Genomic DNA, 25,798 nt, shown 5'->3' with positions numbered 1-25,798 from the left:
TGAATTACGAAATGAAAAGAAAGCGATGGATCGAGGTTCGATTGTTCAGCGGCGCCACCTGCCGGTGCTTGAATGGACTCCTGTCCTCCATTGTGAGGAACTCGGGCACCTTCTACATGGATCTTACTGCAGGGTCAAGAGGGCATTCTTACATTTACAGCATTTACCAGACGCCCTCATCCAGAGCGCCGTACAACCAGTATTTACAGGGACAGTCCGCCTGGAGACGCTCAGGGTTAAGTGTCCTGCTCAGCGGGACAATGGTAATTAGTGGCGTTCGAACATGGGTCTTTACAGCCTTCTGTTCCTCAGGCAAGTATCTCACCAACCAGGCTACTACCAGCCACTCTCGCTGGTTGCACATTTCATGGCAACAAGGGAAGCAAATTGTTTCTGACTAACCATCATCGAGTCCCTCGATTCTTCACTTTGAGTCCAGAGTAGAGGACAGAACAGCAGCAGGTACCGGGCTGGTTGAAATAGTGCCAGATTGTGCGGTCTCTGATCTGATCTCCACCAACAGGATGTTGAAGGTGTCTTGTACAATAATCTGTAGCCAGTGTTACTCCCAACAATTTAACCAAATAAGAGCCAAATATTATTCTGAAGGGAAGTGAAAGCTGCAATTAGGCTAAATATTAATTTTTTATTCTTAAAAACCATACACATTACTCAACAAGTTTCAAATGTAAATCGAATCACAATAACCATTTACATTGCTCAAGATAAATAGACATGAAGTACTTTTCTATTTCCAAATGTTAAGATAAAAAAATAAATCCATAAAACAGATGGATAAACATTCATTCCCATTACAGGAAGAAGCTACATAATAAAACAGATTATGTTTTTTTTTTCCTTGTTCCATTTTTATTTGCACTCTCAAGCTGCTTTGTTAAATTTGAGAAGAGAAAAAATAATAATACAAGGAAAATAACTTATTCCATAAAGAAACGTGACTGATCCAAATAAACAGCATGCACAACCCCTCCCCCTTTCCCTTAAATGGCCTCCTGGGGGAGGAGCCTGCCCATCCACACCTGAACACAAACCCTGTGGTTGATGAACTACTACACAACACAAAAAATGTGTTAGTATTAGAACAATAGGCCTGAACGCACCATGCCTATTTCCTTTCATTCAACTCGCCACCCTGAGTGTAAAAAAAAAGAAAAAAAAAAAAAAAAAAAAACCTAGCAGAACCAATCACAACCCTCTTCTGTAATAGGCCCCACCCCATTTCTCATTTGTAATTTTTGTCAGATGCCCCATAACTCTGGTTCAGTAGGCAGAAAAGTTATCAGCTGTCCATAAAAATTACAAAGTGAAGAATCACCCGTGTGTCGACATCGGTATCAAAAATTTTGCGAAGGGCGGAGAAGTTTCAGCAAAGTACCCTGTGCAGAGCAACCAGTGTTCACGTTGTTTTATTCTCTAAAAAAAATCCACTTCAACTCAGAAGCACTTCCAGTATACCAGGTGTTCAAAATTTTCCTACAAAGAAACCAAACGCAGCAACGTTTTCATGACCGTCAGGAGTATGTATGGAATAAGATGATCTTTTTTTTTTTTTTTTTGGTAATTTTTGATATTTTTTTAAATGTCACCAAGCCTGAACTCTTAAGGGGAAACGTGTCCTTAAAAAGAAATCTTTAAAAAAAAAAAAAAAAAAAATCAGAAAAATAATCCACATATTTCTCGACCAAGACAACAGTTTACTAGCTAAAGACAAAATCTTAAGTTAGAACTCAGGATGAGTTATTTACTTTTAAATCATTGCCTCCTTTCTCATCTATCATTTGCTAAGCCTGAGTAAACAAATCTTAATATTGTACATTGGCAGGGACCGACATGTCGCCAGATGAACCGTGTGAACCTTTTTATAGTCTCGAATTGAAAAGAAAAACTTGAAGGCTGTGTTCAGACTGGAATTCTTTTCTTGCAAGATTTATAAAATAAAAAATAAAAAAATCTGACTGATCAGGGCTCGTCCTGGGAGAAAATTTCCGATGTGACCGTACTAATTACAGTGATATGACAACGTTACATGGAAATTGCTATTTAACTTCATTGAGCATTTCTCCCCAAATGAGCTGAAAACATTTCAGAAAAAGTAAACATTTCAGAATAAGGCAAGAATGCAAGAACGAGTGTTATATACGCTGTTCTCAGAAATGCGATGGGTAAAAATTCTCTCTGTTAAATTGTCATACTTTAAATGCTGCTTAAACGCCACGGGATCGGGACGTCCAGTCTGAACACAGCTGGAACTAGTGAACCCTGCGAGTGGAGGCCGCGGGTTCCACGTCCCTCAGAGGACCTCAGCGTCTCTGCTGTACAAGCCTTACTGTTATCTATTTGGCTAGATGGTTCTATCTTTATCTACAAATATTTAACAAATAAAACTTGCAGGCAAAAATTGTTTCATTTCCATAGAAATCCCCTTTTTTCCTGAAAATACAGCAGTATCTGATATTCATGTTAAATCACTTTGTCCCCTTTATTCTGCATTGAGTCAGGAAGCTCTTTAACCAGCAAACAGAAGAAAAAAAAAAAAGTATCTACAAACTTTGTAAACAGACCTGCTTTTCAAAAAAAAATTAAAAATACTTAACATAAATAATAATAATAATTCAAAATATTAACAGCCAAATGGAGCAGAAAATTAGTGTCTAACAAAGGGCTAAAGAGAAAATGTACATCCAGCTAAAGGTTCAATTATCGCCAATCTTCAAGCCACAAGAAGGTCAGTCCCTTTATTGTTGTTAATAATAATAGATTTAAAAAAAAAAAAAAAAAAAAAAAAAACAGGTCACTTTCAATCCAAAAAAAAATACCTTACCGGGTGAGGGGAGAGGCGAGGAGAACAGGAGACCCCCTTGGGGATATTAAGTATGAGGGGAAAAAAAATAATAAAGAAATTTCACGAACCAAAACCTACATTCTGGTGAACGCTCGCTCATGTTCCAGTCTGTGGAGACGTGATGGTCAAAATCCAAACGAAACGGAATGTGTAGAAATACCAGTGTAGAACTACATTTGACATTTCACACTCTTTTCGGAAATTGGGGTTAATAAAAGGTTGGAGCTAAAACACGGAAAATGAAAACGCAAGTGTAGGAACGCACTGGAATTCCACACATTCTATTTTCATCAGAATGTCACACGGGGCACGATTCTGTCCCGGTCCAGAGCCCCTCCACCTGTTTCAGTCTGTCAGGCGTGTTGAGGTACCCCCACCAGCTCGTGTGAGGGGGCGTGGCGCAGGAAGGGGGCGGATCATAGGGACGTCTCTAGGCTGTGCATGGGGCTCGCGGGTGCAGAGGGCGTGGCTGGCGTCACACTGCCGCCGTCCAGGAAGAGGTGCAGGCCACTTTCCACGGCGTTATTGTTCTGATTGGGGGAGGGGGGCGGGGGCGGGGTGGGCGTGGCGTTGCGCTTGGTTGGGGCGTCGTCCTCGGCGTCTGTGTCATCGATGAGCGGGATGTGGGGCTCAGAGTCTTCGATGCGGAAGTCCGGGTGCGTCATGAAGTTGTGGATGGAGCTCCGAGACTCGGGCTTCTCCAGGCCCTCATAAGGCGAGAGGGAGCTGCGGAATGCGTTCACCACCCGGATCTGTGGGTCAGGGAGGCGCAGTTATTCACACAATCAGTGGCAGCGTGCACACACACACACACACACACACACGGCTTTAATACACATTTCAAATGTTAAATCTATGGACGGATGAACCGACTATCTATAGTTTGTGAAAAGGTCCCCTATTATGAAAAAAATGTTTTGCTTTTATATCGGTCTGGTTGGTCCCCTAATTCTTTATCTGAAGTCTCTTTCTGAAATTCAGTCTTGGTGCAGAATTACGGCCACTTTGATCCGGTTCCACAATGAGATTTCCCAGGACGCGCCGTTTCACCGTCTGTAGCTTTAAATGTTAATGAGGAGGAGAGAGGCGGGACGAGGAGGAGAGCGGCCTATAGAAGTTGAGCGGGCATTTGCGGAAATGGCGTCATCAACACAATGTTTGGTGCCGACAGGAATTCGGGTCGCCGTTTTTCCAAAAAAAAATAAATGAGCCCACCGGTTCTTCAGAGTCTCGTGTGATTGAACAAACAAAAAAAAAAAAACTTTGAACGTTTGGAAGCCATGACGGTTGGTGGAGATAATGTTTTAGGGGAGGGATGGGAAATTCTCTGGCCTGACAAAGCATGAGAAACGGGAGGTAACCTTTACCCTTATGACGTCACAAGGGGACCAAAAAAAAAAAAAAAAAAAATCCAGATCCGAAATAATCTCACAAAGTAAAAATTTCATAATGGGGGACCTTTAATGAAGAAGTCGAGATCATGAGTGAGATTAGACAAACCTTCACCCTCTCAGGAAGGGTGTGGTCACGTGCAGAATGCAAAAAGCACACATCACACACAGACATTCCACACACACACACACACACACACATCACACACAGACATTCCACACACACACACATCACACACACACACAGACACACACACACTCTGGAGAGAGATTGCTGAGTCATAAACACTGATGCTCTGACTGAGGGAATAAAGGCCTGGATTCAATGTGTGTGTGTGTGAGAGAGAGAGAGCGAGCGAGAGAGCGAGCGAGAGCGAGAGAGAGAGAGAAAACATCTCTTACCGTGGGCCTGAGCCAAACCATAAAACCATGACAAAATAAAACATTTATCAGTGACTCTCAGCGCCTCGGTCCAGTTTTCACAATGCAGAGAGAAAAAGAAAGAGAGAGAGAGAGAATCTACACGCCATCGAGTACGGAAGCTCGACACATGAGGTTGCCGATCAGACATGCTGGAGGCGGGGAGGTCAGCTGACCGGTTACGTTGTGGAGAAGAGCAGCCAAGCGGGTCTAATCTGAGGCACATCAAAAGTCTAGAAGGGGCCGAGGGGGGCGGCTCTCATGCACAGCGGCGCTACCTTCTCTTTCAACAGCAGTAAATCTTTGAGTATAGCCCATGACACACTGCATTATTACAGGAATCTACGGAGGAACACGGGCTGGTCAGTGCTCAAAACTTTTTGTTTGTGTGGGGGAGGGGGGTGCGTCAGGGTTTCGGTTTGTTCTCGCAAAGAAGCTATAATGATAAAAAAAAATAATCTGAGTTTGAGATTAGCAAATGTTAACAAGCACAGACCAAAAAAAAATGAACAAATTGATTAAAATTGATCACAGAACCAACTTGGAGAGACAGCCATGAACAGGTAACCTGGAAGAGAAATGGTTTTAGATTTTAATTTCACACCCCCAAACAGAGCAGGGATGGCAGTCAGGATATTGTGCTGGAATTTTTTTTCCAGATATGAAACAGACAAATCGGTATAATTTCTAATAAAATGTTCCATCTAGATATTAAGCACATCTCAAACCCATGTTACTTCAGACAATTAATGAATTACTGTAGGTTTGAAGTTTAAGTTCTTTTCATTGAATCTCCGTACATCTAAGCAGTTTTTTCACGTAATTAAACCATGAAGCCTGTCATCCTATTCTTGAGCAGTTCTTGTCTTGACGCAAAATGAAAATCAACTTCTGGAAGACGCACTGCATGAAGGCCATGCTTATTTAGTCTTATTTCCTGCACTGTAGGAAAAGGTTTTCCTTTAAAGGCCAGAGTGGCATTCAAGATGAGCTATAAATGCGCATTTTAATAGACAAACTGTATTCAGTTACGTGATGCATCATCTGAACAGTTTTTTGAATAGTGGTGCATCGCATTTCCTGGATTTACTGTAAGTATATTATTATAGTTTGAACCATTGAAAATGCATGGAACACTCATGAATACTGAAACATCATTGATGAAAGTGGTGAACATGGCTGCTGCTCCTCCACCTGGGACCTGTGTTACCTGTAAAGGGGAGAGGGAACCGCGCCGGGAGCCCTTTGGAACAGGAGAAAATCTACCAGCCCACAGGGGACAGCGACGCCTCCCACCAACTCCAGAACCTCCCGCCAGGGCGGCACGAGGGGCTCAGACCGGGCCGTGACCATGGGCTTATACTCAAAACATTTACACCGACGCGAGCGCCGGCGACGAGAACCCTGGCGGCTGCAGACAGACTCGCACACGTCAGAACCCTGAGGAGAACCCAGCCAGAAGCCAGAGGACAGAAGACAGAGAGAGACCTCGCCACGCAGGACACACACGGATATATTCTGGACATTAGAAGCGATGTGGAGGATGCTGCGCTTGATTATTGCTTTCGGCGTGTTGGAGAGAGGGGGACATTAGGAGAAGAATGAAGAACGTTAGGCGGGGGCGTGGAGGAGGACATGTTAATCTCATGCACTAAGGAAACACGCACTCACACCCCACAGTGGCAGAAGCGGTGGCTGCAGTGGCGGTTGAAAAGGCTACATGTGAAGGGCTAGAAACATAGGTTACATCGTGATGCTGGCTGCCGCTGGAGGGCTGCCGCCTTACGGCCCCCTGAAAGGAAGTTCCGCTCTGGAACGCACTCACTACATCCATCTGCAAGGAACCAGAGAGCGTGACAGGGAAGACCCAGAGAAACAAAGCAGAGAAGAGAGAGCATGAGAGAGTCCAGATAGACAGAACTGCACAACTAGAAGATTCATGACTTCTTGATTATTACAGTATCGATAACGCTGATTATGAATTGGCGAAATTCATCAATATATTACACAGATTTTTTTTTTCCATCAGACCTTATGCAGGTCTTGGTGGTCCCGTATACCTCGATCCCCTGACTGCAGCTCAGTTTATTACACCCCGTTTATATTTTCGAACGATGACTGCGATGGCCGCTGGGAAGTATTCGGATTATAAATGCATGAAAAGGGCAGTCACCTCCGACCTCATGCAGCAATAAGCCGCTGAAACGCGTGAGGGAGGGGGGGACACGCCGTGTTAAGAGCTGTGAATGGGGGTAAAATACTGGTCTGGACTCCGAATGCTGGGAGAGCGAGATTTCAAATTGAATTAACAATGCAGTCCAGGAAGAAAGATAGAAAAAGCGAGAAAGGCACTCAGTCGTTCAATTTGCCAATAAAGATGAGAGACTCTGAAGGAGGAAAGACACAGCTTGAAGGGGCCTGAGCTGAGCTGAGCAGGTACGGGGAAGTTCACACAGAGTTCGTCGCTGGGCGCGGGAGATGTTACCTGAGTCTGGATGCGGTTGAGGCCTCGGAACCACAGGATCTGTCCGCGGCGGAGCTCGCGCTCGGCGTGGTCGATCTCGTCGAGGTCCTCCATCTCATCCAGCTCCTCCTCGGGGATCTCCTCCTTCTGAGTGCCGTGGCCGGCGGTCTTCAGGAACTTCAGTCGGCTTGTTGGGATGGAGGAGATCACCTGAACAGAGGCGCGGTGTGAGCGAAACTCTCCTGGTTGCTTATTGGGTCAGCTCCATCACAACCGTATTCCACCTTGCTGAAAGTGGAGGTGGCACGGACATTTGTATACCTACAGGACTTCTACATACTCCTGGGACATGGTTTATTTCCGGCATTTCAGACATGTCCTTGGAGTGACCACTAGGGGGCAATGTTGTCCCACAGATACGACAACCCAGAGCCACGTGGTGGCACTCAATCAAACAATCTCACCAGAGTGCAGCACCCGTAGGTGGAGCCAATCCCCGCCCCAAAAGCTCACCTGACCCCAGAGCAGACAGCCGAAGCCCAGGAAGATGCACCAGAGCCACTGGTCGATGGTGAGGCCCTGACAGCTGAAGGGCTTCCCGCCAAACTGCACAATGACGATCTGTCAGGAGGGGAAAAGAACAATCAATTAATTACAGCACACATAAACAGGGCTTAAAACTAATTACCGTAATCAATGACCATAAGAACACGAGGCCGCTGCACGGCAATTACCAAAGGCAAGCTCGGGCGCTTTCTGCGAAGATGCATGTCAATAATTGCATGGAGAAGAGCACCTGGATGACGAAGGTCCCAAAGACGATGGAGCAGAAGATCAGGTTGTTGAAGATGCCCTCGAAGACGTTCCTCTCACCGTGGATCTTGCGGGCGTTAATCTCGTTGAAGAGCTGCATCATGACGAAGGTGTTGAAGACGATGGTGTAGTGTTCAGTTGGCGGGGCGTGGAGAGGTGTGTTCCTTCCACTGTCGATGTCAAACATCCTCTCGCCTGGGATGACGGTGTAAAGCTGAGCACCGGAACTGAGACACTTTACGCTTCACAGTGTGCAGCAGTCGCCTTACCAGCAAAGAGAAGAGTGAAGATGATGGTGAGCTGGTAGACGCCGTGGCCCAGGATGTTCTTCATCATGGTGCGGGAGATGAGCGGCTTGTTCCGGCCGTATGGCTTCCTGAGCAGCAGCGCCTCGGTGGGCGGCTCGGTGGCCAACGCCAGCGACGCGAAGGTGTCCATGATGAGGTTCACCCACAGCATCTGCACCGCCTTCAGAGGCGAGTCCTACACACACACAAAAAAAAAAAGAATAAATCAGGATTCGTGTTCTGATAAAACACATGGTGGTGTAACAGTGTAGCTCAGCAAAGGATTGTGGGATTGAAAGAGAACATTCTTCTATAATATTAAAAAAAATGTACATTCAAAACAAAACATTTCATTCCACTAAGACATGAGGCAGGAACCACCGAAATGCCTAAATTATAAAACATTCGTGTTTCACTTCATTTCTCACGGTTATTTACCACCCTGTATTCTACAGAAATGTCCTCCAGCACAAAGCTGACACACCAGGGTTTCTTTTTAAGGCCACAGTCATCATGAATGCCAGATGCTCTCCTAAAATACAATACTAATTGATAATTTAAATTTCCCTTCCAAATTTCTGTCATTTTTTAGCCTGTCAACCTGCTGCAGGCCACTAGGAGGCGACTGCGGTATTTGTGCCGATGCTCAGGGCAGCATCGTAAATAATAATAAAGTGAAGTGATTGTCACACGTGATACACAGCAGCACAGCAAACGGTGCACACAGTGAAATGTGTCCTCTGCATTTAACCCATCACCCTGAGTGAGCAGTGGGCGGCCATGACAGGCGCCCGGGGAGCAGTGTGTGGGGACGGCGCTTAGCTCAGTGGCACCTTGGCAGATCGGGATTCGAACCGGCAACCTTCTGATTACGCTTCCTTTACCGCTAGGCCACCACTGGATGGGGGCGGAATCATGGGCATCTCCATGAAAAGACCCCCCCCCCTGGTCATGGCAGATTGTTTCATTTGATTTATTGGGTTTGATTTTCCAAAACTGAACAGACTTTTTTTTTTAAGGAAACCCTGCAGAGGCTGACTGAAGGTTCGGCACGAGGCCCACGATGCGGACCGTTCAGCTGCGGCAGGTACGGGGCTGAACGCCGTGTTCGTCATTACAGTTTACACGCTTTATACGCCGCAGACTCCCTGCATGCCATGCTCCGTACAAATCACAGCGCAGGCGTGAAGCCCTGCCGCCCCGCCGCCCGGGGTCGGGCACCCAATTCACACCTGACAGCTCCCAAACGTACACGAGGCGACGCAGGTCAACCGCGAAGCCCCTTAACGGCCCCTCAATTACCAACGACTTTAGGCGGCGTGAGCAGTAATTAGCAGCTGCCACCGTGAGCGGTGACACGCGCGTCACAGTCCAGCCATTCTACTGCGACGAGTAGCCGAGCGTGCGGCTCAGCGCAGGACTTCTGCCACCGAACTGCAGACCTTCGTCCCCGGTTTCCTGCGGGAGCCTCATAACCTTCACGCATGCACAAAAACAGTCAGATCCATGAACGGATGAATGAGGCCCTGGACCAGAAGACCACAGAGTCCCAGGATCAAACCCCACTTACTGCCATTGTGTCTCTGAGCAAGACCCCGAGTGTCTTCAGAGCAGGGTATCTGCAGGTTTAAGACCTTTTTTAAAGCCACTTTCATCACCGCATCGGGGTCGACAACATTTGTTCAAGGACCAGAGTTTTTCCAAATGCTCTTCTAAATTAATTTTCATTTTCCTCCCAAATTTCCTCTTGCTGAGGGACACGAAGGTAGTAAGTGGGATTTGAACCTGGGTCTTCTAGTTCATAGGCGAGTGTGTTACCCACTAGGCTACAACCACCCTTACTCCTGTACTCCTACAAGCCACTAGGGGGCGAGTGTGATGTTTTCAGTTATTATTTGTGAGTCATTTCAATGCCGTGACCGACAGATTACTGACAGATGAAACTGAAGTGACTGTCAGCTGAAACACAGCACAGCACACGGTGCACACAACGAAACGTGTCCTCTGTTTTTAACCATCACCCTTGGTGAGCTGTGGGCAGCCATGACAGGCATCCGGGGACCGGTGTGTGGGGACGTTCCGGATTACGGGTCCGCTCCCTTACTCTCTGGGCCATCACGGCTCATTGGAGATTGAAGGCTAATTCCATTTGATTTAGAAACTCGAGAATTCCCCCTCAGAAGACGTCTGTCAACGAACTGCAGAATTCAGCCATATAGCTCCATACTCAGTACCTCTAATTCCAATCTCGTACTCAAAAAGGCAAAACATATTAGAAATTCGGCAACATTTTTTTTGAGGTTTCCAGCAGTAAAAAATTATATTGGGTCTGCAGAATTTTTAAGACATTTAAACTGGATTTAAGGATTATTAGCCATTTTTTTATTGTTTTCCAGTTTAACAGAGTAAGTAAACAACAAAGAAAGGAACTATTACTAGTTATTTTTCAAATCAATCTTAAAACTTTTTAAGGATCGGCAGATACCCTGCCAAGGTGACTGTCTCTGTAACCTCTGTAAATGAAGCGTACCTGCGTGATGCAGGCCCCAGTGAAGGCCACGATCACCGCCACCACGTTGACGGTGAGCTGAAACTGGAGGAATTTGGAGATGCTGTCGTACACGTTCCGCCCCCACATCACCGCCTTCACGATGCTGGAGAAGTTGTCGTCCGTCAGGATGATGTCGGACGCCTCCTTAGCAACATCTGTGCCAGCAATGCCCTGTTGAAGCGGACAAGCAAACAAACCTACAATTAACGTCCCATGGGGACGGCACAAAAGCGCCACAGCGTGGAAACGAATCCCGGCGAGATACCATGGCAAATCCCACGTCGGCCTTCTTCAGCGCTGGCCCGTCGTTGGTACCATCTCCCGTCACCGCGACCACCTGCCTCTGCTCTATAACGGTGCTGTCAATGATGCCTACAACCAAAAAGAGAAAATGGTGAGATAGCCAATCACGGCGTGGGGTTCGAGGTGAGAAGGATGGAGTGGTGCAAAGTCATTATCAAATATAACAGGTAAAATATAAACTAGTGGGTATAATGCCAGTAGCCACTGGTGCACTGGTCTGGGGTTCTTCAGGTTCTAAACCTTCCTTATTCCAGTGTATTACCTTTCACTAAAGTATGCTTGTCTGTTGGTGACGATCTGGCCAGGACCCTGAGCTTGGGCCATATTTTATCGATCCGTTCTTGTTCGATCTGTCAATAGAGAGAAGAAAAAATAAATAAATAAATTAGAAAGTGGAACCCCACATGCCACCCGCTCCTGCTGTCCCCCCCCGTCCCCACCTCGCCCTTCTCGTTGCGTATCCGCCGGTTGAACTCCTTCCCCTCTAGACAAAGGAACTCGTCCCCGGGCTGAAGGATGCCACACTTGGTGGCGATGGCGCGGGCGGTGTTGATGTTGTCCCCGGTGACCATGCGCACGGTGATCCCAGCACGTTGACATTTCCTTATGGCGTCTGGGACCTGCAGGGGGGAAAAATAAATAAATAACCAGTCCAAACACTGCGTGCTGATTTTCAATTCCTATGGTTACGGTAAATTGTCCTCATGGCAAGGTGGTGACAATGTACATGTTACCGTTTATCTACATTTTCACCCTTCCCTGTGACCATCTTCTGTCCAGCTACGCTGCTTCTATGGAGAAGTGTCCATCTCGTGTGTTTTATTGGTGGGGGGTTTGGCATGTATAAGACCCCTGGACACCCCTGACCTGCCCTCATTTTTAAAAGCTCTGAGCACTCTTTGCCGTAGAGGCTCTTGACATGTTCCTGAGTCATGAGGAACCGGCCCAGGAAGCAAGCTCCTGCTTCCGAGCTGACTGTGGCACTAAGACCACTGAAGGGGACGAGAGCACCGGTCATGTGATTCCCAGACTCATCCAGTCTCACCAGACTCATTTAGCACGAGACGTGCAAACTCACCTCCGGCCTGACGGGGTCCTCGATTCCGACCACACACATGCAGGTGAGGCTGGTGAGAATGTCCGTCTCATTGTCCCAGTCCGGCTCTCCGTCGGTGGCGGGAAAGTCTCTGTACGCCAAGCAGATGGTCCTGAGGCCCTCGGACGCCATGGGCTCGATCACTTTCTTCATCATGTCGTCCCGGTCCCTCGGACGGAACACCTTCGGCTCGCCGCTGGCCGTCAGGATCTTGTAGCACCTGAAGGGGACGAGGCCGGGTCTTAAACCTCAACTTCCACAGACAACTCGCTGTTCTCCTCTTTCTATATTCTACCGTTAACTTGTACGTAGAATACAATGATTATATTTACGGACATGCCGATTATGGTGATGCAGAGCAGTAGAACTAATTTACCACTACAGCCTTCAAATAGAACTGAAAATCATGTGTAATCATTCATATACAGAATAACGTCAGACAACATCAGTGCAACATTCTTCTTACTTCTTGAGGAGGATCTCCGAGGCTCCTTTGCTAAACATGCGGAAGCTTCCGTCAGCGTTCTTCAGCACAGTGCTCATGGATTTTCTGACAGAGTTGAAGGTGTAGACCTTGTAGAGGCGCTCTTCCGGGATCTCGTTGCGGATCGCTTGGTAGTCTCTTTTTAAGTCCAAGGCGAAGCCCAGCAAGGCACACTCAGTCTTGTTGCCCACCTGGCGCGGCAGGCCGCCCTCTTTCTCGGGGGACTGCAGAGAGACGTGGGACAGGTAAACATGGCCACCATTCATAAATCCCCCACGGTGACATTTCACCCCGGTTTTCGCTCAGAACGTGGTCGTTTCCAGAACGTCTGACCCCTGTCCGGCATTAAAATCACAGAAGCTGCCGCCTGCTGATTTGTTTGCAGTTTACACACCCGGCAGAAGGCCGAGTCACACACACACACACACTCGCTGATATAAGGGCACCCACAACGTAAGCATCGGTTTGTGGAGCGGAAGCAAGGGCATCCAGCTACTACGCAGTAAACAGGTCACCATTTTAGGAATATTCATAATGCTTTGCGGGCAAAAAAAAAATAAATTCTCTCCATGGAATATCTGAGGAATCTGGACCCATGTATACATGTGACACACGAAGGTTTAAATTCTTCAAGGAATGTGGAGAGTGGGCAGCAGAGGTGGGTAGTAACGAGTTAAAAAAAAAAAAACAAAAAAAAAAAAAAACACTTTTTAATCTTACTTAGCTACATTTAAATAAATAAATAAAAAATAAATAAATAAATAAATAAATAGATAGTATTTTAAATACTTCATTTTTGCCAGACAGATGCCGTGAGTAGATCGAACACATGACTATGTTCCACCACTCAGACGAAGCAACAATGATCCCACGACGCAGTTTCACCAATCAGACGTAGCCATGCGGTCACATGGCGGCATAGTGGCACAATCTCGACACACAGCACCGGCACGAAATGAAGAATGACCGATGCGACGGCCTCCGTTGCCGGCTCGAATCCCGATCCGCCAAGGTGCCACCGTGCAAAAGCACCGTCCCCACACACTGCTCCCCGGGTGCCTGTCATGGCCGCCCACTGCTCACCAAGGGTGATTGGTTAAATGCAGAGGACACATTTCACCGTGTCACCATGTGCTGTGCTTCACAATGACTAACACGTCACTTTCACCTTCACCAGTTACTCAGTACATGAGTAGCTTCATCACTACATACTTTTGTACTATTACTTGAGTAATGTTTTGGACTACTACTTTTTACATGTAAATGAGTAAAACTACTAATACTTCGGCTACGCTACCCACCTCTGGCCGGCAGCAATAGTCTGGGAGTACCGATGCCCTGAGATAAGCCTCACCTAATTAAGTAGGTAGCCTGGCTTCATGTAAGCCAACAGACTAATGAAGATGGATCAAGGTTCTAAGAACGTGACTGGTGAGGCATGAGGGCTACCGCTACACACACACTCAGCATTTCCAGGCGATATGCCACAGATCGTACCATGATCTTGGTGGTGTATGCACAGTTGACCCCGATGCCCAGGATGAGCAGGTCCATGATGCTGGAGGGGACAAGCTCGGGTTCCGGAACCCTCCTGTAGTGCTTGTCTGCAATGTAAGCCTGCACGACGGTCATCCTGTTCATGGTCAGCGTGCCAGTCTTGTCGGAGCAGATGGCCGTGGCGTTCCCCATGGTCTCGCAGGCGTCCAAGTGCCTCACCAGGTTGTTGTCCTTCATCATTTTCTGGGAAAAGGTGCAAACCGATCGCATTTTAAGACGAGAAATGGAAAAAATGACCATTGCGGGACAGAGAAGTAACTGCAGAGGGACAGGCAAGTCATCTCTTTATGTGTTACCCAGCGCCCTGGAGGATCAGGCGTGTAGCTTTAAGGCACTTTGAGAAGATCGGTCACAGACACCATGTGGTCCGCTAAGCCGCGGTGAGGTGGCAGAAGGCCCTTACTTTGACTGAGTACGCCAGCGAAATGGTGACTGCCAGGGGGAGCCCTTCAGGAACAGCGACCACCAGCACAGTGACGCCGATGATGAAGAATTTGACAAAGAACTGGATGTAGATGGGTGTGCACTCCTTCACCCATGGCAGCTCCTGGAGCCAGAAGGTGTCCACCGCAAAGAGAACCACGAGGATGATGACCGTGATGGCTGACATCACCAGACCTGCGTGGGGAAAGTCGCTTATCAAGACCAGAACATCTACAGACGCGTAAGACCAATAAGACCAGACGCGTGAGGACTGTGGGATCTCACCAGCTTTGCCAATCTGGACCGCTAGCTTGGTCAGTTTCCCTTGAAGGACAGACTTCTCTTTCTTTGGCAAGTTGGCCTTCCGCTTCTCCTCGCGCTCGGCACCCTCGTCGCTGTTCAGGGGCTGCATCTCCATGGCGGCTCCATCCTGGGCTTTGGCTAAATGGGAAACGACGCCCAGAATTAGTCAGCAGGACCAATGCTGCCCAGATGTGATGGCAACAGAATGACAACAGTGACACAGCCAGCCCACCGGCGAAGGGCCAGAAGAAACCAAACACAAACATGACCTCAGAGGTGACTGGAAAGAGGAAGGGGCGTCTCCTACATTTCCGCCCATCTGTGCCAACATGCGACGTACACATGTGTCGTGCTAACTTAATGAAGCCTTTTCATTTAGCACGAAAAATTTATTCAAATACGGTGGGAATGTAATTGCTGTCGGCACGCTGCAGGGCTTTTTACAGTCGCCACACAGACCCCTCCCCCACACACATCAGGTCACGTGACCCAGTAACGCAGGGATCGGGAAGCTAATCTCTACTTCAACAGTCAACGTGGTGAAATCATGGAAACGAGCTCTGTGGGTAGAACGTGTATGTGTGTGTATGTGTGTGTGTTTGGGTGGCGTTTCACATGTTTGCCGGTAACACAGCAAGTCATCGCAGCCAGAAGGATTATTGACCCGCGTTCTCGGGCCAACCTGCCAGACCGAGGCTCTTCACACACACGGCTTCCAAGATGGAGTTCTTCTGTCCTAACCAGAACCTGCACAGCGCAGTGCAGACACACACACACACAAAGTCAACACAGCCGCTCACCTTTCTTCCTGTTCTCCACGGAGCCGTCCTGCTTTTTGTCTGTTTGGAGAGAGAACGCGCCTCCATTAGTCACCATCAGGCCTTCAAACGTATTTACAAAATTATGCAAACACGCCACCGATCCAACATGTGAAACGCGGCACCAGAATTCTGATGAGGAAGCAAACAGACGACAGCGAGTACGACGCCAACATGCAAATACACAGCTGTCTCTCTAACACACACACACACACACACACACACACAGAATCCAGCTAACCTGCAAACTACGAGATAACACGTCTGACAAATGATAACAACAGTTCACAATATGCATATACCCACATTCCACGGGTAACCAACTAACTAACTAGTCTGCTCAGCTAATGTAAGAGTACCACTGGTTCAGGGACTAGAGGGAAATTAGGGAGCTAATTTCTAATAGCACGTCTAATCTGGACCATCCTGGAGAGAAGAGTGAGACCAATGCACCAGACCGGCCATAGAACGAATTACAGAACAAATTTTGAAAACTCTCTTTTAACATTGTAAAAGCCGACCAGAGGGGTGTACAACTGGCCCACATGATCCTCATCATATTGTTAATAATAATATCAGCACTATTAGCGTGGATTTGCACTGCCCGTGTCCCCTGTTTGTCACACTTTATGTCACTATGTAACTTTATTTTCTAATGTTACATGGATCACCGGGTTCCAGAGAAACTGTGTACTGTCTAACACGTATATAGCTGACATGACAATAAAGCTCAACTTTATTATTATTATTATTAATAATATCGCACTGTGCTGTGATCTCCTCTATAATCCCCTGTCTCTCCTCACCTCCATCTGTTTCTGCAGCATCTACAAACACAAAGAGCGTTCAGTACACACACACACACACACACATAGACACCACGTGCCACAGTTGTCATGTGTGAGGTGTGGACACAAAAACTCACTCTTCTTTTCCTTCTTCTTTTCCTTCTCCTTCTTCTTCTCGTCGTCATCTTCATCGTCCTCCTCGTCGTCCCCCGCCCCCAGCAGCGTGAAGATTATTCCAGTCTGGGAGTTGACTCCCACGGCAGTGACCAGCATTTTTCCCGAGCCCTCCATGACGTGGGTTCCTGCGGGGGCGCCGGGGAGGAACGGTGAGGAAACAAGGCACACGTGTCCGCCAGGTCCGGTGTAGGTCCCGGAGCGCTCCCGTACCTGAGAGCAGCATGGGATCCTTCTCCTGCGTCTTCTTGACGTGGTCCGACTCCCCTGTGAGCGAACTCTCGTCGATTTTCAGATCGTTTCCCTGGATAAGGATGCCGTCAGCTGGAAGGAGGTCACCTGTAACACACACACAGCGTCCAGTCACACAGTCTGTGTCGTCACACCTCAGCTCCTACACGCGTCGGTAGAGAACCACGCACCATATTTGATTTGCGCGATGTCCCCGACCACGATCTCAGCCACGGGGATCTGGATCACCTGACCGCTCCGGACCACCGTAAACTTCTGCTCTTGTTCGATCCGGCTTTGTAAGCCGCGGAACTGCTTCTCCTTGCTCCAGTCGTTGAAGGCCGTCACCAGCACCACGCAGATGACCGACAGCAGGATGGCCGCGCCCTCGATCCAGCCGGCATGCGCCTCGCCCTCGTCCTCCACGCCACCCGCCGCCTTCCCACATGCTGCGCCGGTGGGGAAAAAAACAAAAAAAGAAGCCCTGAGCAAACCCTCTCTCCCCGCTCACCGCTGTCAACATACCTGGAACCATAATTTTACATTTACGCCATTTACCAGACGCCCTTATCCAGAGCGACTTACAATCAGTAGTTGCAGGGACAGTCCCCCCCTGGAGACACTCAGGGTTAAGTGTCTTGCTCAGGGACACGATGGTAGTAAGTGGGATTTGAACCTGGGTCTTCTGGTTCATAGGCGAGTGTGTTACCCACCAGGCTACTACCACCCACTCAGACATGACATGTGAAGTGATTGTCACACGTGATACACAGCAGCACAGCACACAGTGCACACAGTGAAATTTGTCCTCTGCATTTAACCCATCACCCTGAGTGAGCAGTGGGCACCATGACAGGCGCCCGGGGAGCAGTGTGTGGGGACGGTGCTTTGCTCAGTGGCACCTCAGTGGCACCTTGGCGGATCGGGATTCGAACCGGCAACCTTCTGATTACGGGGCCGCTTCCTTAACCGCTAGGCCACCACTGCCCCATGCAGGGTAGGGGTGTTCGAAATGAATCTCAGACACGGACGATTCTGCATCGATATTTTTATAGTGTCAGTATAAAAATTAGTCCTCGTCCACGCGGACGTTCGAAACTGGCGGCCTTATAACGACATGTGCGCTTCAGCTGCGTTCGATTGGCATGCGCTTGACGTTGTTTAACGCTCCTTGCGGCTTACATTTTATATCTTGTTTTATTAGCCATCTGTCTCAGCTTTTGGAATTTCACCTAGCAGCTATCGAACATTCGTGAAAAATGTGACATTGGAATAAAAGAGTTTGGCTACTCACATACATCTGTCGTGTCCGGAGGGTGATAAAAAGAAAGGCCTAAAGAAACAATGGCTGCCACTTCTAAGATAATCAGCGTAACGTCTTGCAAAGCTTCCCAGACTAACTGGAGAAAAGTTTTTGGCTTCTTGGGAGGTATAAAGTTCTGTCCAAACTCTGCTTTCCTCTTGTCGATGTCTGCGGGCTGTCCGGTTAGACCTGCGGAGATGGAGAGAAGAACGAAGGAGCGCACATCAACACGACTGGAACGAGTGGATGCTTCTTGCTATGGAAATGAGTGTCTCCGTTTAAAAAAAATAAACGTTTATAAGAAATTGTGAAAAATTGAGGAGAGAGAAAAAAAATTAATAAATAAACAGCTGCAGTTCTCATTACAGAACTAAGAACACCAGAACATAAATCATGAACTCAGCTATTCAGCCGGATTTCAGGTTCAAGTCAAGTTCTAGTAATTACACGAGGGGACCTGCTGCGTCATCCGATTTCGTGAATAAGACGTACGTATTGGGGGAAAAAAAAAAAAAGACAATCAGCGGGAACAATAATTGCGCCTGACGGAACAAAGGCAGCACAGCGCGGTAAGGAGGGGAAAAAAACCAAACCAAATGAGACACACAGACTATGGATGGGAATCCTGGCCTAATCGACTTGAATCTTACATTTACCAGACGCCCTTATCCAGAGCGACTTACAATCAGTAGTTCCAGGGACAGTCCCCCCTGGAGACATTCCGGGTTAAGCGTCTTGCTCAGGGACACGATGGTAGTAATTGGGATTTGAACCTGGGTCTTCTGGTTCATAGGCGAGTGTGTTACATACTAGGCCACTACCACCCGGAATCTGCTCGTCAGATCTCAGTATGGTGACGTCAGAGGCAGGAAAGGACAACGGGGCATCATACCGCACACGGTGTGAGGCGGCCTTATCGCTCGGACCACCGAAGCTCTATCAGGACAGAGATTTTTACTATGAGGAGTCCGTGTTGACAGCGTAAAAATCTGTAGCTGATGTTTTACGAAGAATTCTGCATTGGGATAGGGCATCGGTTCCGAAAAACGCATTTTCCACTCAGTCCACGGGGGCAGGGGGCTGAAATGTCCCTTTAAGCTCCTTCCGCGTCCGGCTCATTTAACCAGGGGCCGACCCGCGCAAACAGGGCCTCGCCGTTGCTACGCAGAATTCCCCCGCGGTAAGGGGGGGAACAGGCCGAGCCGAGAGGAGAGCCGTGTGATGAGCGGGTGGAAAATAAACTCGACCAGCTCAGCAGAGAACGTTCATAAACACGGTAAGCGGCCAGCGCGGCGCGAGGGAGATATTCTCGCTCGCACACACACACACACACACAGCTGGGTAATATATCGAAGACGCTACCGATCTTAATATAAATACATTATATATATGTATATGGTGCAAAATTTACAATCGACATACGAATTCCAAACTGGCGGGAATCAGGCCGCAACGGCCAGGCCAACGTGACACTCAAACCGAGTGGGCGCGGCTGATAAACGCACCACGAGCAGCTATTTCGCCCCGACCGCTGACCACGCCCCCCCCAATCGACCACTAATTACAGCCCAGCGGCTCCGTGGGATTGGCTAATCCTGAGGGGTCAGGGGTTAACTGGCTGATGGGCGGCAGGGAGGTGTAGAGATAACCGGATCCTGAACGTTGCTGGGAATACGGGAGTGGGGTTCACGGAGAATCCCCTCCCCGTACAATAACGCTTCAACATCAATGGTTTCGGTGATTTAAAAAAATAAATAAATAAATAAAGTGCAATTTTAACATCGAAACGTGTTAAAATGTCTTAAAAGTTCCACTTTACCGAAGGTGGAATCAACTGACCCGAGGAGATCTGGAGAAGCCCAGATCTTCTCGTTGGGGTGACGATGGTTAAGTAAAACGTGAACGCTGCAGCACACGCGGTTTAAAATGCTAATTCGGGAGTTTAACCCAAAACAAATGATGAAATAAAAAGTGCTGAGAGCAGCTTGGAGAGCCGGGATCTGTTGGGAAGATTAGGGAAGGATTTGCTCGGGAATAGAGATTAATTGGAAATCCCTTTTCAATAGTCAAAGCTCCCATAACCTTCAATGACGGCGTAATTTCCTCCGGCAAGCGTGAGTGAGCTGATTATGCCGTCAAAGGCGCCGTGAAACCTCCGATCGCTCGCCGCGTTCAGTCAAGCCGGGGTTAGGAACGACGGATATTCGGCGTCCTGACAGAAGTCCCACGCCGTTCCCGGAGAGGAACGGCCAACAACGCGACTGGTCAACCGCGTCGCCAAATCCTGCGATCTACCGGTGAACTAGCGGCAGGGTCGTGAGAGGTCAAGTTCAGGCGGGCCAGTCGGGGTGTGGCCAGGTTCACGTAGATGTTAACTTTGACCCGTACCACCTAGCTAGTCCACTCTAGTATTTTTTTCACGTGACTGAAACGAGACGCAACGTAAATGTCTCCGGGACGAGACGCTATTTCCTCGTTTAATTGCGTTATTATTACTATGCCGCATTTCTGTTTCCTGCGTCTCCCATATGGTCGCGCAGATGATGCCTTCGCGCCGTTAATTCGATTTCGGGATATTTGTGGTGGGTCAGCAGGCAGCTGGGAGAAAAGACCTTTGGACACCTTCTTTACAACAAAGTACGCGTGTCAAAAACATGGAACTAATCAGAAAATCTAGAGTCTACAAGGCAACAAAATAATAATAAGATTGGTTTAATTACGCAGTGTTTTATCCGTTCTACTCTGAACTTGTACTATATTTACAGTGTTAAACAGATAAAGTACAATTTTCATTGGTAATAGTCAAGGATAATTCTGACTAAAATAAGACTAAAATGCTCAGACTTTTATTCGACAGAAACTGGACTAGAATAAAATCAGTCTCGACGTGACTAAGACTAACAAAGACAAAAATGACAGATGGACGCAAAGACTGAAACTAAAATGAAGACGGGCCACCAGAACCTAGTCCACCCCTTCTTGGTAACCTCTTCCAGCAGGACAAGGTACCCTCGTCGCACAGCAGAAATGGTTAAAAAGAAGAACCACCACTGTTGTTCTTCTGAGGAACACGACAACGAATGTGAGGTGGTGTTGGCCTTCAAGTTCTCCGAGGATCTGTGGAACGTGCGGGAAAAACCACTACGTCACGACCTCAGAGCATCTGTCACCGATGGTCGGGTGTCAGATGCCCCAGCAGATACCTTCCGAGGTTCTGGTGGAGCCCAGCGCTGTTTTGGTTGGACGCCTTCGAACCGGCAGGGGAGTCGTCGCGCTACCGCCGCTGCCGACTCGGTGCCGTTTTAATCCGGGATCAACACCCCCCCCCCCCCGGTTCAATCGAGGTCACGGCGCCGATTAAAAGCCTGGAAGTGTGTGAGGAGGTAATAAAAGTGGTGGGGGCGCCGGCGCTCTGAGTCGGCACTTTCTCCGCCGCCGTCAGCAGGCCGCGCCCGCGCGCTCCGCTTCTAAAGGGCTTTTTAACACGTGCCGGGCCCGATGGAACGTTGTAAAAAGAACCGTAACTCTACGTTTACCGTCTCCACGGCTGTTCTAAAAAAAAAAAAAAAAAAAAAAACCTGAAACCGGAATAGCGGATTCGGAGCCTCGACTAGGACTATCGGTTACGTAGATTTCCATTACGCTAAAGGGTCAAAGGTCAGGGTTTAAAGCGGCCCCCCCCCTTGGACCAACGCAGCAGGACCGCCCATCTCCGCCACAGGAGACCTTCAGGGGACACGAGGAGATGTGTACCGTCTACAGGCGAGGATTTCAGGCGGGAGCAGAGTCCGTTAACGTCTCCGTAACATTCCTGGACTTTGTTTATTCCCTCGGCGCCGCGAAGTTCCATGAGGGCGCGCAACTCCTTGAGCGAACAGCCGAACTCCCCGTCATGGTTGGCCTCGCCCGCGGGGTTCTTCACCCCGCTGTACGAGTTGTTCGCCATGGCTCCTCAGCCGCGCCCCGCCTCGCCGAGCGTGGGAAGTGAAGGGCGTCCCGTCCCCCTTCCAGCCGGGAAAAAACGGAGTTTATATCCTCACGGAGAGAAAAGGCCAGTAGCTCCCATCAAGCGCCGGGGCGGCGTTCAGCGGCGGCAGGAGCTGCACAGGTCAGAGGGCATCTCCACCGGCGGCCGGCATGCCGAGTCGATCGTGCGGCGAGCCAGGCTTCACACAGACCTGGCGGGGGCGAGAGAGGGAGCGAGAGAGAGAGAGAAGGAGAGAGAGAGACGTATTTACATTTCAACACAAACACTATTTCTCATTGACATAGACAGTGGAACAGAGATAAACACGGAAGCGGCGCGGTCACGCTCCTCTCCGGCCGATTTCCATCGCATGGCCAACACGTGGCGTTAATCATAGCGGCGTGCAGGGGTCAGGGGTCAGACCCCATATTTCCATTTCTGGTGAAGAACCCGGGATTAGAATGTAAAATCCCGGAGGTCATTTCCAGCGGAATTTGGAATTTGCACCTTTATCGATTAAAGAAAGAAAGAAGAGAAATGTGAAGTGATTGTCACTTGTGCAGCACAGCACACGGTGCACACAGTGAAATTTGTCCTCTGCATTTGACCATCACCCTTGGTGAGCAGTGGGCAGCCATGACAGGCGCCCGGGGAGCAGCGTGTGGGGACGGTGCTTTGCTCAGTGGCACCTTGGCGGATCGGGATTCGGAAACCTTCTGATTACGGGGGCCGATTCCTTAACCGACGCCCAAAAGGAGCCGAGGATCAGCAGAAGAAAAAAATTTAATAAAAAAAAAAAAAACCCCAATGACATGAAGGAGCTTCCCCATCTTTAAACGTCCCGGTGTGATAAAAGGACCACCGCTGGTACAAACGGGACCAATCTGGAGGCAGCCAGCAGCGTCAGCGTTCGTGGCTCATTTACTGCCACTCAATCCTCTGGGGGCCTAAAGCGGTGAATTCAGAACTCGCGGTTGCCTCCAGAGAACTTCCGTGCAACAGGTGAGCGGGATTTTCCCCCCCAAAAAAACGGCGATTTCCACTCGCGGTTTCATTCGTGAGCCCGTGCGCCATTTCGACCCAACGGGAGTGAATCTGCGGCCGGTTTCGGGCCTGAAGATCCCGTTTGGAAGCAGAGGCATGCAGGGGATTAGCTCGACCCCCACAGGAGCCGCGGTGAAAAGCCATGATGTCAGGCGGAACGCTCTGGGGCCAAACCGCCACAGCGCGCTGGCCCGGCAGACCCCGGGGGTCACCCGCAGTCACATGACTCAATTCAAAACCCGACCAACAAAAAGCCCCTAAAAATAGCCTGACGAAGGCACCAGGGCCCCCCCATCTCGAAATCGGAGGCCGCAACATGCCGGGGTGGGGGGGGGGGGGTTAACATTGGGCGTGACAGTTTCGGACCGCGGCGCGGGTCACGTGTCACAACAGTGGAAAATCATTGTGATCAGATCCGCCGGGCCAACAGCTGGCAGGAGGCGCGTTAACCCTTCCCACAGCGGGCAGGCCGCCAGCGCCGCCGCAGAGGTCGCGGCGTGTCATTCCGGCAAGCGGCCCGACAGCTGGTGGCGAGGAGGGCCGCGCGGTGCCACGCCACCGATCCGGGCGGCTCGGCGCGAGGGGTCAAGGGCGGCGATTCCAAGGATCCCGCCGTATTTTTAGAAGCCGCCCCTCCCCTCCCCTCCGCCGCTCTCTGACCCCCGGGGGGGGGAGGGCCACGGTGAAGTGGGTCACGGCATGCGAGCGCCGAGGGAAGTCGCCCCTCCTCGCGCCGGACACCCCGACCCGGAGAAGACGAGCGGTGGCGTCGCGGGGTGACTGAGCCGGTGACCCCGCCACCCAAACCGGGACCATCACCACCAACTCATTTACGGCTCCCGGCGATCCAGTGGGTGGGTGAATCCCGCCGGAAGACCCCCGCGCCGCGAAAGCCGACCCCGTACTGCGGCGCACTATATTTAGCCGGCACGGTGCCTGATGTGGGATTGAATGTCACCTCAGATTAATGTGACACAAAGGCTCCGCCGCCTCTTACATAAACAATGCAGGACCCGCTTTAGAGTTTCTAAAACTAAAAAAAAAAGAATTAAAATAAAAATCGAATAAGGAAGAAGAATAAAAATCGTCCCTGACACGACGTCGGCACGGACGGGGTCACCTGGGTCAGAGCACAGGCACCCCCCTCCACACAGGGGGTTCCAGAGGCGGGCGGGCGGGCGGGCGGGCCGGGAGCTACCGGGCGGCCCACACGACCAAGTCGGTCGGCGTCTCTCCAGATCCTGCGGTCCAAAGGCCCGCCACGCAGCCAAAGGTTGCCCCGTTCCTGCGACGGGGTGAATAATTAAACCCGCTCCTGCAGCAGCAGGATCCCGCCGCGGTGCCAGCGAGCCCCCGTTCCTCCGGGGTTTTTTTTTTTCTGTACATGAAGAGGCCGGGCGGCGGGGAGAAGGAGCCCCGCGGCCACCCCGTCCGGCCGGGGCGGGGAGCAGGTAGCCGGTCGCCAGCATCCGCATCCCCTCGACGGGACCCGCCGCCCGTCTAAATTTAACCCGCACCTGCCGCCGGCGGGAGCCGCGTCCGGCCGGGCCGAGCAGCCGCGGTCCCGGGTCGGAGTCCGACGGACACCCCCGGGGGGGGGAACATACGAGTTTTATATCTTTTATCATTTTTTTTTTCTTGTTTTACTTTGTAAAAGCGTATTTGTCTCCAGACCGCGTCAACCTCCGAGCAGCTCCGTAAAGCGGTCGGTCCGCCGACCCGCTGCGGCGGCGGGGTGACCCGTTACCTGGCACGGTCCGGCGCGGAGAGCGCAGGCGGCGGCAGGCGGGCACCGACGCTAGCCGCCTCGGCTAACGCTCCCGCAGGCTAGCGCTGCGTCCCCCCGCGCGGCGTGAAAAGTCGCGGTCGCCGACGTGAGCGCGGCCCGGGTCTCGCCGCGTTGGAAAAACGAAGCCCGCCTGGAAGGAAGGAAGGCGGGCGGGCGGGCAGGCGCGGCGCGGCGCGGCGGAGATACTCACGGCGCCCCGAGTCCGCCTCGCTCTCTCCTCCGCGCTCCCTCAGCCGCTCTACGCGACGCCGCGTCCCCGCCGTCCAATCCCCGCGCCAGCCACGTGACGCGCGGCCAGGGGGCGGGGCCGCCGGCCGCGGCGCGCCTCCCGATTGGCTCCCGCGACACGCCAGTCGGCCCGGCGCGACGGCGCGACGTCAGCGGCTCGTTTTTCCTGGACGGCGGCCTCTCCGCTCGGGAAACGGGCGCGTTTTTTTTTTTTTTTTTTTTTTTTTTTTGCGCGGGGAGCGCCGTGCGCGGCGGGCCCGGTTCGGTGCACGAGTCGCCGCGCGTAAAAAAAAAAAAGGCCGATTGTTTTTTTGCGCCAGACTCCTCCTCCCCAGCCTGGAACAAGTCTTCCCCCAGCGGCTAATTAAACGTGACGTCATTCTTTCCATGACGTTGCGCTTTTTTATTTTTTCTATCTTTGCTCAGGTCTTCAGTTGTTGCTTCTCAATACACAATACAATACATGTGTCACGTGGTCTGCACATTGCAGATCAGTGCAGA

The 25,798-nt window shown here is 50.1% G+C and overlaps 1 protein-coding gene across 4 annotated transcripts; it reads right to left on the bottom strand.

The window, feature by feature from the left end:
• Positions 1-632: 632 nt before the first annotated feature.
• Positions 633-25,390, bottom strand: atp2b1a (ATPase plasma membrane Ca2+ transporting 1a). Of its 4 annotated transcripts, none has more exons than XM_028954174.1 (22): positions 25,260-25,390; positions 22,023-22,447; positions 18,261-18,458; positions 17,158-17,415; positions 16,949-17,074; positions 16,699-16,863; positions 15,756-15,794; positions 14,938-15,093; positions 14,633-14,847; positions 14,170-14,412; positions 12,655-12,896; positions 12,171-12,408; positions 11,533-11,712; positions 11,355-11,442; positions 11,055-11,161; positions 10,769-10,960; positions 8,221-8,434; positions 7,935-8,146; positions 7,652-7,759; positions 7,160-7,348; positions 6,422-6,508; positions 633-3,615 (listed from the first exon to the last, which is right to left on the bottom strand). In XM_028954174.1, the coding sequence occupies exons 2-22, from the start codon at positions 22,213-22,215 to the stop codon at positions 3,280-3,282; spliced, it is 3,786 nt and encodes a 1,261-aa protein (XP_028810007.1). In that variant the 5' UTR covers positions 22,216-22,447; positions 25,260-25,390; the 3' UTR covers positions 633-3,279. The 4 variants fall into 4 exon arrangements, with proteins under 4 accessions (XP_028810007.1, XP_028810008.1, XP_028810009.1 ...); XM_028954175.1 differs by lacking the exon at positions 25,260-25,390 and adding an exon at positions 25,028-25,208 and having other exon boundaries at positions 3,280-3,615; XM_028954177.1 differs by having other exon boundaries at positions 3,425-3,615; positions 6,346-6,508.
• Between the last annotated feature and the right edge of the window lie 408 nt (positions 25,391-25,798).

The sequence above is a fragment of the Denticeps clupeoides genome, chromosome 15, assembly GCF_900700375.1.
Source record: "Denticeps clupeoides chromosome 15, fDenClu1.1, whole genome shotgun sequence".
Lineage (NCBI taxonomy): Eukaryota > Metazoa > Chordata > Actinopteri > Clupeiformes > Denticipitidae > Denticeps > Denticeps clupeoides.
The sequence above is the reverse complement of the archived record's forward strand: the minus strand, read 5'-3'. Positions and strand labels throughout refer to the sequence as shown.